Source organism: Cryptomeria japonica, chromosome 9 (genome assembly GCF_030272615.1).
Source record: "Cryptomeria japonica chromosome 9, Sugi_1.0, whole genome shotgun sequence".
Taxonomy (NCBI): Eukaryota; Viridiplantae; Streptophyta; class Pinopsida; order Cupressales; family Cupressaceae; genus Cryptomeria; species Cryptomeria japonica.
In genome coordinates, this window is record NC_081413.1 from 735,758,013 (window position 1) to 735,771,879 (window position 13,867).

General features: G+C 36.2%; 1 protein-coding gene across 1 annotated transcript in view; it reads right to left on the reverse strand.

The window, feature by feature from the left end:
• Positions 1 to 13,867, reverse strand: part of LOC131038673 (uncharacterized protein At3g49140) — a 260,478-nt gene that overhangs the window by 186,166 nt on the left and 60,445 nt on the right. The window contains exons 3-7 of the mRNA XM_057971181.2: positions 965 to 1,202; positions 739 to 841; positions 537 to 604; positions 302 to 433; positions 63 to 179 (exon numbers count right to left, since the gene is read on the reverse strand). Coding sequence (XP_057827164.2) covers positions 63 to 179; positions 302 to 433; positions 537 to 604; positions 739 to 841; positions 965 to 1,202 — 658 coding nt within the window. The remainder of the gene's footprint in view (positions 1 to 62; positions 180 to 301; positions 434 to 536; positions 605 to 738; positions 842 to 964; positions 1,203 to 13,867) is intronic.

Below are 13,867 nucleotides of genomic sequence, written 5' to 3' on the forward strand. Positions count from 1 at the left end.
CCATAAACTTCAGAAACATCAATAAAAAATCAAATTGCCCAAAATGATAATGATTCCATTACCTCTGCCATCTTCCTAGAAAAATATATAGGATGGACAGAACGCATGGTTTCCAGATTTGCCCAATCTCCTAATGACTCAGAAAAGTGTGACTCCTCTTCAAGAAAGGATATCCAGTCCTATAAACAATTACAATAACCATCAAAAATGGCAACCAAAGGTTAGTTGATGCTTCTGAAAACATAGACTTCTTTCAGTGCTATGCATTCCTCACAACTTCATCAAATTACAATACACACACCTCATCAAAGTCGTCTTCAATTTCAGTATCACTGTCACTGATTACTTTAATATCATATTCATTGTTAATTCCATGCATTGTTGTTTCAAGTCCATTAAAATGTCGTAAATCATCCAGTCCAATGAAAACAATCTGATATTACCAGCAATAATATTGCAAAAATAAATCAATAATATTATCCATTATAAAATTCAAGAAACATCCTTTGGAGTTAAAAGATATTTAATTGCCATACCACAGGAATACTGCTCATACTAAGGCTCTGCAAAACATCTTCATCATTATCTACCTCAAGGTATATGTCTGCAAAAGTAAGCAATTAAGATCTGGAAAAGTGAAAAGACCCTTATGAAGTTTAAAAGGGAATGAAGAAAAATTCTTCGCCTGCCAATATAACATGTAGAGTGAACAAATACAGAGTTGCATGTTTCTGAGACCTCCATGCTCATCGGTCACATATTCTACTTCTGGCCAGAATATGCTATCCTGTAGTTCAACATCTGTTGTGTTTGAAAGCATAATCGTTGCTTTATGATTAACCTGCATGTTTCATATAAAGTTATTAAAAAAAGATAGTTGATTTGGTGCAAAGCATTTGTCTACTTAAAATACAAATTACCTCACATGATCCTAATAAGTTTTAATGAGAAAGGAAGCACATGCCTCAAGAATTGTTCTAGCAATTTCAGCATCTTTCAACTTCAACTCTCCTTTCTCCTCATTTTCATAATCATTTAAAGCTTCCAAGGGATGGTAGCCTAGTTCTCCTTGGTACTTAAGTGAATCAGACTTTGAATCTGAATAATCTGCAGCAACTTGGACTCTTGTTCGAAGACCCCTCTTTAGTGTAGCAAATAGATGGTAGTCAGATGATCCAAAGAAGGGATTTCTACAGCTACAACTGTCAAACAATATATATAAACAAATTATCCAATTGAATGCCAGAATGATAGTATAAACATCAAACAAAATAAAAACGGTTGCAAACAATTACACAAGTCATGTTACTTAAACAAGACATTTGATGAACTTAAGGCATATTCTGCAGTAGAACAAAACCAAAACTTACAATATTTAGCAATGGTATAATGCGTCTGTATAAATCTGTAACTGCCATTTTAGTAATGTGGCTTGTAACTGTTATTTTGACTACTATACCTTAAAGAATTAAAATGAAAAAGAATAGTTGGTGTTATACATGTCTTGGTTGATGAAGAAATGTGCTTGAAACTCAAATGACGATCAATTAGACACCATAGAGACTTTTGTTTGTAAACATACTTATGAAATGTTGACACGATTCACACCAAAAGCAATCATTTCTTTCAAAGAATACATGAACTTAAGGTATATTCAGCAGCAGAATGAAGCCTAAAATCATAATGGTATCTGTCCAATGCTTTTGTATAAGTCAGTTCCAGTCATTTTAGTAAATGTAGCTTGTAGCCTTGTACTATCTATGAATATAACATTTAAAGTCCTTGAGAAGCAAAAATCTCCAAAAATTACCAATTATACCTGATTTTTTGTGAATCTGTCCCAGTCATTGATTGCAATTTTCAACTTTTTTTTGCATTTAAATCACATTTAAATTGCATCTGAAACCTTAATCAATCTCCTATCAACTTGTGAAACCTAAGATACCAGATTCTTTTGTTTTAGCCCGGGTCCTGGTATGGGTACGGTTCGGGTATAACTTGGGTTTTTCCTAGGTGTTTGGGTTCTTTGTGGGTTCTTCTGTGAAGGACCCACAAAGAACCCAAGCACCCAAGAAGTACCAAGCGCCGTACCCAAGCTTAATTTCATAAATTAAAACCTCAGTTTCATTCTCATAACTTTGTGACATCATTTTTATCAGAATATGCCAGCAAGCAAGCAATTAAATATCATTCCAGTTGCATTTGTGAGCTATACCTATGAACACGGGGTTAGTAAACTTTATATCAGTATTACTGAGATTGATTTCAGTTGATTTACATTATGCATATGTAGCAGCTGTTTGCTTATGTTTTGTGAAATCACTTTCCTTATGTTGTTAATGATTTGGCATTTTGTCAAAAGTTTGAAAAATGAAATTGAACCAGCTTCTACACTTGACACAGCTAGTAGTAATGGCAATCCAATTGATTGTGATTGACCTTGATGCTTCTGCTGAAGAAAATGAATATTAAAATCAATTTGAATTTGAATTTGCCTTGTGTAATGACATTTTGAGACTTTGAGTGTTTTCATTTTTTGCAAATTATGAATGAGGAATCAAAATATTCTATTTATTGGCAATTATGGATTTATGAGTATCACTCTTCTTATAGTTCTACACTGATACAGCTTATATTTTTAAATTTTGATGTTTGAACATATACATATATACGGACGTACCCATACCCGTACCCAAGGAAAAAAAAAATTGTCGACTCTGCAATTCCGTACCCGTACCTAAATTGGTAACTCAGTGTGAAACCTTCAAAAACCTGCAAATGGTGAAATATTTTAAGAATAGTAAAGTTGTGCGATATTTTTAGGGCACAATTACAAATGAGAGCTCATTGGGACATGCACAAATAGTTGCAAATTTGCAAGCAGTCGAGAAGTGTTACATTTGAGTAAAAGGTAGGCAATTTTTTACTGTAACACTACTACAAATGCATTGCCATATAAATAGCATTTACACAAAATTCAACCAGAACATACAAATAGATGAATAAATTGTCGAATAAAATTTTCAATGTGCACAACACGAGTCTTTCAATTTAAATTAACAAGATAAAAAACATTAAATTATCTTATTTTGGTTGAGATTCCATTCAAATTTAATGTTATGATGAGTAAATGGTCTATATTCCAAGGTTATATCTTCGCTCACTGTTCATACTTTATATTTTGTGTCTACTTTATTGTAATGTCCCCAAGTAAGTTTAACCATTTAAGACATCATAATTCCAACATTCTCAAAGCAAATAGAAATAGAAATAGAAATTAACATCACAATGGAGTTCAACTTAAAAACCTTACTACCAATGTAAGTTTGGAAAGGATTATGATCTTGAATAGGACACTTTGATACCTCAGCGTCACGACTCCCTCAAGGTTTTTGGATCCAAGCCCAGGCCTAATTTTGGGACAACCCCCTCAAGGTCTTACATGGGTCGCTGATCTCTACCCATCTTGGGATAGACGCCCGATGGTTTTACACAAGCCTTTCCCTATTCATTCATACAACCTTCTGACTACATTCATATTAAGGATTAACAATTTGTTTGTCTTGTTTAATTGTTCTAACTTGTTCATTTGCTAGTTACGGATAAGAGTTTGTATGATAAAGAATAAATAGTTATGGATTCATACATGTGTTACAGATAAGAAATTAATTATTGAATTTTTGCGATTTTATTAAAACACTGATATATTTGACATCCCCTTTACAGTTTATTCTAGTAATCATGAATTAAATTACTGATGTTGTATTTTGTTGTATTATGGATGACTTGCATTAAATATATATTTCTGTGTAAATTATGTGTACCTTGGCAGGATTACAGCAGAATTCCTGTAAACTGATCCTAGACGCGTATTCCCAACCTAAGGAAATCGTATGCAGTGGATGTCAACCAATGGGTAGTGATTAGAGCAGCGTATATTCAGACTGAAGTCCAGATGTGATTTTTCCTCAGCGATTTCCTCCCCTTTATATCTCTCAATTCGAGGGAGAGGTCACACCTCTTCATCATGTATGCCCTTTGGCAAGAGACATAACCCTTCACCATTAGCACCTTTTGAAAGAGTGCAACTCTTCATTATTTCTACCCTTTGAAAGGGACACAGCCTTTCATAATCAGATCTGCACTTATTATTTAAATTAGATCTGCACTTCTCATTTCCAAATTATCCCCCCTCTCAAATGAGGTTCTCTTCTCCCTTTTATATCTCATTGTTGAGGGAGTCACAACTTTTCCTTTCATGTCTTCTGACTTTTCATTAACTTAATTAATTTTTAATTAATCATATTTAATTATATTATTTTATATTTTAATTTAATTTTTAATGTTTTAATTTTATTATTATCATTTACTATTAAATTCTATTTCAAAGTGGGAACATTACATTTATGATGATTTAATTTTATCTATATTCAAATCCTAGGTTTTTTGTTAATACGTTGTCACACATGGTTTAATTTTGTATCTTCTTATCTACGTTGCATTTTTGATAAAATTTTCAATGCACACATCACAAGGATCTTTCATAACAAGATAAAAAATGTTAAAACCTATTTTATTTTGGTGAGGCTTCCATCCAAAGAGACTATTTTACCGTTATGACAAGTGAATGGTCTATATTCTAAGGTTATATATATATATATATATATATATATATATATATATATATATACTTCAATAGAAGAGATTGGTGTCTCTTGCGGTTTGTGCTCAGTAGTGGGGATTGATGTCTCTAATGGGTTGGTGCCTACAAAGATTAGTGGGGATTGGTATCAAAGCACCCTTCCTGTCAACCTAAGGGAAATTACAATGTGATCTTATGGAAGAAGAAAGTAGAAAACAATCAATGCACTGAAATAAACAGTTCTCACATGCAAAATTGAAACAAATTTTTTGTTTATGGTTACATAGTGTACTATTCCCCTTAAAAAAAATTTTGTTTTTAGAAAAAATGTTACAAAGCAAAAACACCATAACCCATTAAGGTTAGAGAGATAATCCAAACAACTAAAAGGGAACCCTTCCACCTTTTGTTCACCGAGACCCCAATCTAAGAGGGTGAGAACATACGGTGTTCCAGGGATCGTTAGCACTATAACCAAACTGAAAGTACAATGCACGGGCGGCAAGCCAGCCCCTTTTGCTTATCCAGCAGGATAGAAACTAAACTTCTTGGCGGTAAGCCAACCAAGGGAAACAACAAGAAACTGAAACTCAATCACTCTACAGCGTATTTCAGCGGGAGGACATTACATAAAGCTATCACTCTACCACATATTTCAGCGAGAGGACAATACATAAAACTTATCACTTGACCACTTATTCAGTGGGAGGACTGAGCAACAAATATCAAATTATAGGCGGCAAGCCAGCCTCTTCCACTTTTTAGTGGGAATGCTTACAATCTAGAAATGGTTAGTAGTACTACTACTTAACCTTACAATATAAAATAGAGAGATAGAATAGAGAAGAAATGTTGTCCAATGCTGATAAATATCTTCAAACAATTACTAGCAACCAAAAGATCATTCAACATGAAATTATGAAATCCTAGGATCAATAACACGCAAACCAGCAGCTTCAAGAAACTATGAAATGCTCAATTCTCTCTCCAAACTCACCCAAGTCACCCCAAATCACACCCAAATCAACTAACCTGCTCACCCGACGAAAGGCACGCCCAAACACCAAGTTCTAGAAATCTATAATTTTATGACAATGTAATATTCCCACTAATTTTTTTTTTTTGGTTTTTCAAAGCAACATCACAATTACACCCAATCACCCGTTAGGGTTAGAATAAAGAAATCCAAACAACTGGAAAGAACCCTACACTTTCTAATCACCAAGAGCCCAGACTTGGAGGGTGAGAGCATACAGTAACAGGGGATCGTTAGTGATAATCTGTTGATTTGTTGAAATACAATAACGGGCGGCAAGCCAGCCCCTTCCACTTTTCAGCGGGATGAAGACCAAGAACTTGGCGGTAAACCAGCCAAGGGAACAAGAACATAACCAGAACCAAATCACTCTATTGCTTGTGCAGCGAGAAGACTTATACATAAAAAGTATCACTCAACCGCATATTTCAGCGGGATGACAATATCACTCAACCACTTTCTCAGTGGGAGGACAAAATAACAAAAAACTGAATTACAAAACAAGAAGGCAGCTAAGCCATCCTCTTCCACTTGTTCAGTGGGAAATACCATATAATGCAACAAGAATGATTGATCAGTTTTACTGAAACAATCATACAAAAATAGAGATGCAAGAGAAGATAGAGTTAAGTACATATTTCAAGTATTCAATATCAAAGTTCACACAACAAAAATCACTACTTGCTGTTCTGAAATCAAAGTCAATAATATGTAGAACCGGCCACACCCAAATCCACTAAAATGCTCGTAACTTTCCCAAAACTAAACGAAATCACGTCAAACCAAATGCAAATAAATAGTATAACTTAGGCGATCAATCCAATACCTTAAAACAGCAACTTGAAAGCCACAAGAGTGATGCACGCAACCCAATGCAAATCAGAAAATGGCGCTACAGCTGAATACTTCGATTTGCAATCATAAATTAGAGAGTTCACCAACTGCCACGCCAATGTAGAAGAACGATTGTCTCTCCAATACGCTTCTGACGAGCCTTCACCCAGAACAATGCACCCAACACACAAATAACTACGAACAAAACACACTTCCAGCCAACACGCACCAACAACTCCAAAAAACACAGCAGCACACAACTCTTCAAAAAACACACCAATTGCAATCCAAAGGAACACCAAGCAGTTTACAAATTCGAACCACGGCTAGGAATGATGTCTCACACTCGAAACTGCAAAGAAAGATCTAGGAGGTTTTCACCCTCGAAGAAGTCTGGAGTCATTCCGACAACATAACAATATATTTTCTCTGGATGCTCAAATGAGAACTCAAATGAGGAGCCAAACACCTGTATATATAGATTTTCAAGTCTGGAATTCAAATGAAATTGCCTCCAAATTCACCTCTTCCAAATTGCATTTCATTTCAAGTGGTGGACCCAAGTATGTCACCCACTTCCTTAGTCAAAAATCGCGCCTAGGAGTGATGACCACGATTTTGGCATAAAATAAACTTTGTTGAATATAAAATAAATTCTCCTTTTATTTTTGGCATCCCCCTTCAATCACCAAATAATTCGCCTAGACAGACTTAGGAAGAAAATCACATTATGCACAATTCCCAATATCATTAATCAGTAATAAAATAATTAACTATTAAACCTTAGGATAAGGAAATAATATTTAATTAAATCACTTATGACTCCAATACTGATTATCAACAAAATCCAAGATGAAGCTGAGCAATAAAGAGCACTGAACTGCGTTGGATCACGACCATATCCAAGACTGCCAAAAATAGAAACGCCCAAACTGTCGCTTACTAAAAATAGTAAGTCATGAAATACTACTCCGAAAATCATGATCTTCGCACCCAAAGAAAGAGCTTGGCAAGCTTAGTAACACTGCACCATCCAAACAGCCAAACCCTAACTTACTAAAAATAGTAAGTTCACATTCCACCAAAGAGTTAAATACATGTTATGCCACACTGGAGTCCATGAAAAACCTAGAAGGGAACCACAAGCAGGACTGAAACATTCCCCCCTGACTACCCCTGACAAGCTCAATCAGAACTCCATAGATTATGGAAACTCTAATTCTCCTTTCCACATAACCTACGGATCTCTAGAATAGGCCAATGGACCACTGAATGCATCATCACAAAGAAGGGACATTACAAACAGCAAGCTGAAATGCACAACCAGCAACACCCAGACACACTAAAATGCATAAAACTCACTTACTACTGACAACTAACATCCCCAAACACTCCCAAACTGCTAATATATCAAGAATGACCAATTACAATCAAAAAACCGACCTCCATATACCCCATTTACCACATCTTGTTTCCAAAATGCCCACACAAGAAAAAACGCCTAGGCTGGGAAGAACAATTTGCAAAATAAAAATGATTACTCAAAGATTAGTGCTGAAAACTTATAAAAGCCATCGCCTAGGTCATAGGAATCCACAGAGAAAATACCCAGAAAAATAGAATCGCCTGGCCAAGAGGTACAAGCAAGATATGGTTTCAGCAACTTCGCAACCAACAACCAGAAAACACTCCAATCCCACACAAAACTCTCCACAATTTGCAGAACACTCATTGACGGCACTGGAATTACAGGAACACAGCTAGGTACTATCTTCCAAGTACGAAACTGAGACTTAGCTAGGAAGCCACACTTCGAAGCTCAGATTTCAATCGCCAAACTGGCAGCATAATGATGCAATTTCATAAGATACCGAATGAGAGACCAAGCACCTATATTTATAGTTTTTTCCGTCTGAAATTCAAATGTAAATGCTCCCAAATTCACCTCTCCAATTTGCATTTCATTTACCAAAGTGGACCCAAGAATGGCACCATTCTTCAAGTCAAAACCACGTCTAGCCAGCCAGGACCACGATTTTTGACATAGCATAAACTTTGTCAAATAAAATAAAATCTCCTTATTCAATTTTGGCGCCCCCTTCATGACATAAATAATTCGCCTAGTAAGGAGAAATCATGTTATGCACAATTTCCAATGTCATTAATCAGTAATAAAAAATAATAAAAATAATTAAATATTAAACCTTAGGATAAGGAAAAAATATTTAATTAAATCACTTGTGACTCCAATACTGATTATCAATAAAATCCAAGATGAAGTTGAGCAATGAAGACCACTGAACTGCTGCAGGATCAGGACCATTTAACTAGAAATGCTTAATACCTGCCACTTACTAAAAATAGTAAGTCATGGAATACTCCTCCGAAAAACGTGATCTTCGCACCCGAAGAAAGAGCTTGGAAAGCTCAGTACGACTGCATCATCCAAACAGCCAAACCCTAACTTACTAAAAATAGCAAGTTCTCACTTCACCAAAGAATCAATGCATGTTATGCCACCCTGGAGCTCATGAAAAAACCAAAAGGAAACCATAGACAAAACTGAACAATTCTCTCCTGGTAAACCCTAAAACGCTCGTGCAGAACTCCACAAAAGTTGGGAACCCTAAATCTCCTTTCCGAATAGCCTACAGGTCTCCGAAATAGGCCAATGGACCACTGAATGCACATCATTGAGAAGGGGACATTACACATAGTCTGTACATGAGCATTAAATTGATAAATTAGTATGAAGAGGTGTATAAAGCGTCCAAATTAATGACAACATATTAAACAAGCAAATGTGAAATCTTCAAGAGAAGTATGCTAGTCTGACAATAAAGGTGATGATGTTGTAAAAATGCTTCAGTTCTATCCCAATAATATATTATAAATATTTATTCTCAAAATGACATCTTATTTGGCATTCTGATATGCATAATCTGGAGAAGTTTCTTCTTATATCTACAATAACTTGGATGCCAAATTATGCCAAAAGCATAAAAATTTTAAAAAGTTATAGTAGTATATAATCTACAAACAAATTATAACATATGTAAAAAGCTGATTGTAATGCCCCCGCCATAATAAGCACAATCACAGCATTATTAAATAGGATCGCTGCCTTAAAGCCTTGATAAATTTAGAATATAAAATGGGGTGATTCTCCTAAGGGGGTCGATGGGGATTTGTTAGGCAATGATTCCTTAATCAGAAGCTATGAAAGTTGTTACAAAAAGCAACGAGTTAAAGGTTGTGACTTTTCATCCCACAATGGATGATATAAAAAGGAGATTGACTCATTGGTGAATGGGGTACCTGTTGTGACCTTTTCACACATCGCCCCATTGCTAATGGGGACCCCCTCTTTGCCAACTTCCTGCGTTGTTAGGTTAGGGTTTTGGCTGCTTAGTGGGCAATTTTGCGTTTCCCGTGCCTAAGTCTCGGAATTTTGATCATGCCTAGTGTCGTCTAGGGTTTTTGAAGTGTTAGGATCAAGTTGCAAAAGAAGATATTTTTAATGATCCTAAGTTTTGCTAAGTGTTTGACCATTTGAACGTTAACATGTTTTTAAACACGCGCATCAGTGATTCTAAAGTGCCAAGATATTCAAAAACCTTTTGGAGTTGTTTTCTCGCTCCTAAGGTATTATTTAAGTTGGTTTCGCACTTTATTCCAATATTTTCCTAGCCTTTCGCTCCTATTTATGGAAAATTAGTATAAGTCCAGTCAAATTTAAAGTCGCTAAGTGATTTTGAGTGGTTAAAATGATAAAAACCTAAGGGAAATCCTTATTCCAAGGGTTAAAGGGTCAAAATTCATGCTAGAGGTGTTTTTCCCCTCACATTCCAAACTACCCAACCCATTCACCCACTCAAAATCCATAGTACACATGGGTTTCCCCTGGAATCCATACTGGCCACTAATTTCCCCCACTGTTTATCCATACTGCCATCGAATTTCCCCTGGAAGTGCTAAAATTTGGCTAAGTGTCAGGATTTATCCAGACTGCCATCGAATTTCCCCTGGGAGTGCGGACTGGAGTGCAGACTGGAGTGCAAGGATAATTCCATGCCTGGGTCGATTTTCCACCAAGATTTTTGTGACGACTAAGTGAGGATTTTTGTCCGGATTTTTATCCAGACAGAGGTCGATTTTCCCCTGAGCATTTTTGTAAGGATTTTTGTCCGGATTTTCATCTAGACAGGGATCGATTTTCCACTGGGAACATTATGAAGAGTTTTGAGTACGGATTTTCATCCAGACTAAGGTCGAATTTCCACCAGGGAGATATTTTCCAAGCTAGGTGAGTTTTAAGTGTGGATTTTTTTCCAGACACACATCGAATTTCCCCTGGGGGGTGATTTTTGCAAAATGAGTGGATTTTTGTCTGGATTTTTGTCCAAACTCACATCGAATTTCCCCTAGGAGGGTTTTTATGTGCATTTTGATGAATTTGAGCATGGATTTTGTCCAAGCATGGGTCAAATTTCCCTTATGGGGTAAATTTTGACACTTAAGTGATTTTTGAAGGGATTTTTCAATCCCAACTGATAGCGATTTTCCCTTGGAGGCTTTATTTTGGATTTAAATTGTAATATTTTAACAAATAAGCCCCATTTAATTGCTTTTAAATAATTATTAATGATTATTTGAAATTTAAAAGCAAAATTTAATAACTTGCAATAATTATTAAATGTTTGAACCTTCTAGAAGCAAGTTAGGGTTTCACCAAGCAAGTATTTATACAAGTGTTTTATCCCACATTGCTTGTGTGGTGAAAATGAAAGATGAAAGCAAGTATATGAGAGGAACTTCAGCATTATTTTATTATTATTTCTGCCAGGTGTCTCCATGAAAGCGATTTTTCTCCAAGTTGGGCGAATTTTTAGCAAGGCGTTTTTGTGAAGCGTGGGATTGAGGATTTATTTTCCTCTATTTTTTCCAGCTTGCTGATTTATTCCTCTTGGCTGCCATTAAAGACCAGTTTCAGATTTTCGATTTTGCTAAGTTTGGCAATTTCATGATTGGAGACTTGGGCGATTTTTCCTCCACCATTTGTGCTTGTTGTTCAGACCTTCATTACTGCAAATTGCTGCCATTAAAAACATTTTTCAGAATTCTAAAAATTTTGATTTTTTGCTAAGGAAGGCAATTTTTTGTGTTTGGGGTATCCAATCCCAACTTGGGTGATTTTTTTCAGATTGTTGTCATCCTTGTTGTTGCAAATCAAGGTTGCCATTGGCATCAATTTTCAAATTTCCATTTTGGCGCCAGACTTGGAAAAATTTCGATTTTGCTTGGGAGGTGATTTGGTGCCATAATTTGATGATTTTCATGCATGTTTTGTGGCTGCCATCATTTCCAGCTTGCTGATTCGCTTCAGATCTGAGGTTTGCTTCAGATTTTGACCTCCATTAATGGCTGCCATTAATTTTCAGACTTAAGTTTTTATTGCCCAGCCAATTTCAACTTAAACATTTAGCATTTGGAGGTGTTTTATGGAGTTTTCTGTGCATTTTTTAGAACATTTTATCGTTGTTGCAGGTCTGAAACTCCATTGTTAGGCGGTTATCCTCAGAAATTTTCATTTCCAGCCACCTAACCAATTTTGGCGAATTTGCTAGGGGCTGTTTCCTTAGCAATTTTTCATCATTTTCAGGGATTTAAACCACTTTGCAAGGTGTTGGTAAGTCTGAAGTATCCAATTTTCAGACTTGTCCTTAGAAAACTAATTTTTACCAGCCATACTTACATTCCAGAAAATTATTGTTTTGATCAATAAAACTAATTTTTTATCAATTTTATGCACATTTCCGAAGATTACAACATGATTTAAAAGTCTGATTTTCAGGTTGTCTTCAGATTTTGACCTCCATTGTTGACTACAGAAGGTGTCTTCAGACATTCATTGTGTGAAAACACAATCTTTCACACCTTTTCCTTAGTCATCATCAATCCGGTATACTCCTTTGCATTCTTTGCTTGCATATTTTATAAGCATAAGGAGGTATTAAATGAATTTTATGGAAGGCTTCCATGCCTTAGTGTTGTCACACTTTGAACTTAATTGCTAAAATTTACCAAGTGTATGGATTATTTTCCTGACTCCATGCTCTAAATTAGCTAAATCTTTAGAAAGTCAGGAATTTTATTACGCATATTTTCCTAAGTCTAACTTCGAGCTTCATACAGGTGCGATGTCAAAGTCAGGATACAAGGAAAGGAAAGAGCTGTTGAAGACATTGGAGACTGGATTTTATCCAGAGTTTAAGATTTCATCCAGATGGAAGATCGCTGATACAAACATGCATTTCCTAGACTTCAATCAGATGCAACATCGGATGTTCAGAGTCAGAGATCAAGTTCCTTCCCCAGCATATGCAAATATTATGAAGAGTGGCATTTTCCATGCCGTTGGGTTTCCACAGTCCATATAGTGCAGTGAGCTGATCCTGGAATGTGCACGATGTTATGATCCGCTCACGAGAATGATTAAGAGCCCTCAAGGCGTTGTCATCGCCTACCTTGTTGAGGATGCCATTGCTGAGGTGTTCGGAATTCCACGTGGAACAAACATGAAGGATGTGACCAAGGAGGATTATGCAGACAGATACACGAAGAAGATGGGTGTATGTAAGAATTTAATTAACAAAGAGTGGATGATTGAGCCTAGGTCTCATCATTCCAAGGCTCCCAAGACACTTATGTGCATAGATTTTAAGGAGGAATATAGTGATTTGATATTCCTACTCAACAGAGTGATGGGGATGCCGCAAGGAGCAATATTTCATGGATGGATGTTCTACCTCATCCAGGATTGTCTTAGAGGAACACTAGTGAATTGGTCCAAGATTATAAGTGACAATCTGGATTTCCAGCTGAGAAATGTAGAGCGGTCCAAGTCATTCGCAATTACTTCCTACCTAGTGTACCTGCTTGCACGATTTGTTTCATACAGAGGATTAATATGCAAAGGTGAAGTCGGGAATGGGCAAGGACAATTTAAGAGTTATGAATGCTACCCCCAGCTGAGCATGCATAGAATTGAAGACTACAAGAGAGTGAATGATGCATTCACTAGGTACATCACACGGATGCTGCAAGGCGGAATCCACAGAACATTATCCAAGGAGGCAACAGAATTAATAGAAAAATATGGATCGTGGTATATACAATTTCCCACTTTCACATACCTCAGGATTCATGGGTTTCAATCTGAACCCTACAGACTTCCGAGGTATCCCACCGATAGAATGATATTGTTGGAAGTGGTGAGACAGCTTCTAGAGTTCGACGTTATCCAAAGAGAGAAGCACAAGACAGGAATGACGTTCCCTATTTCAGTTGGGAAG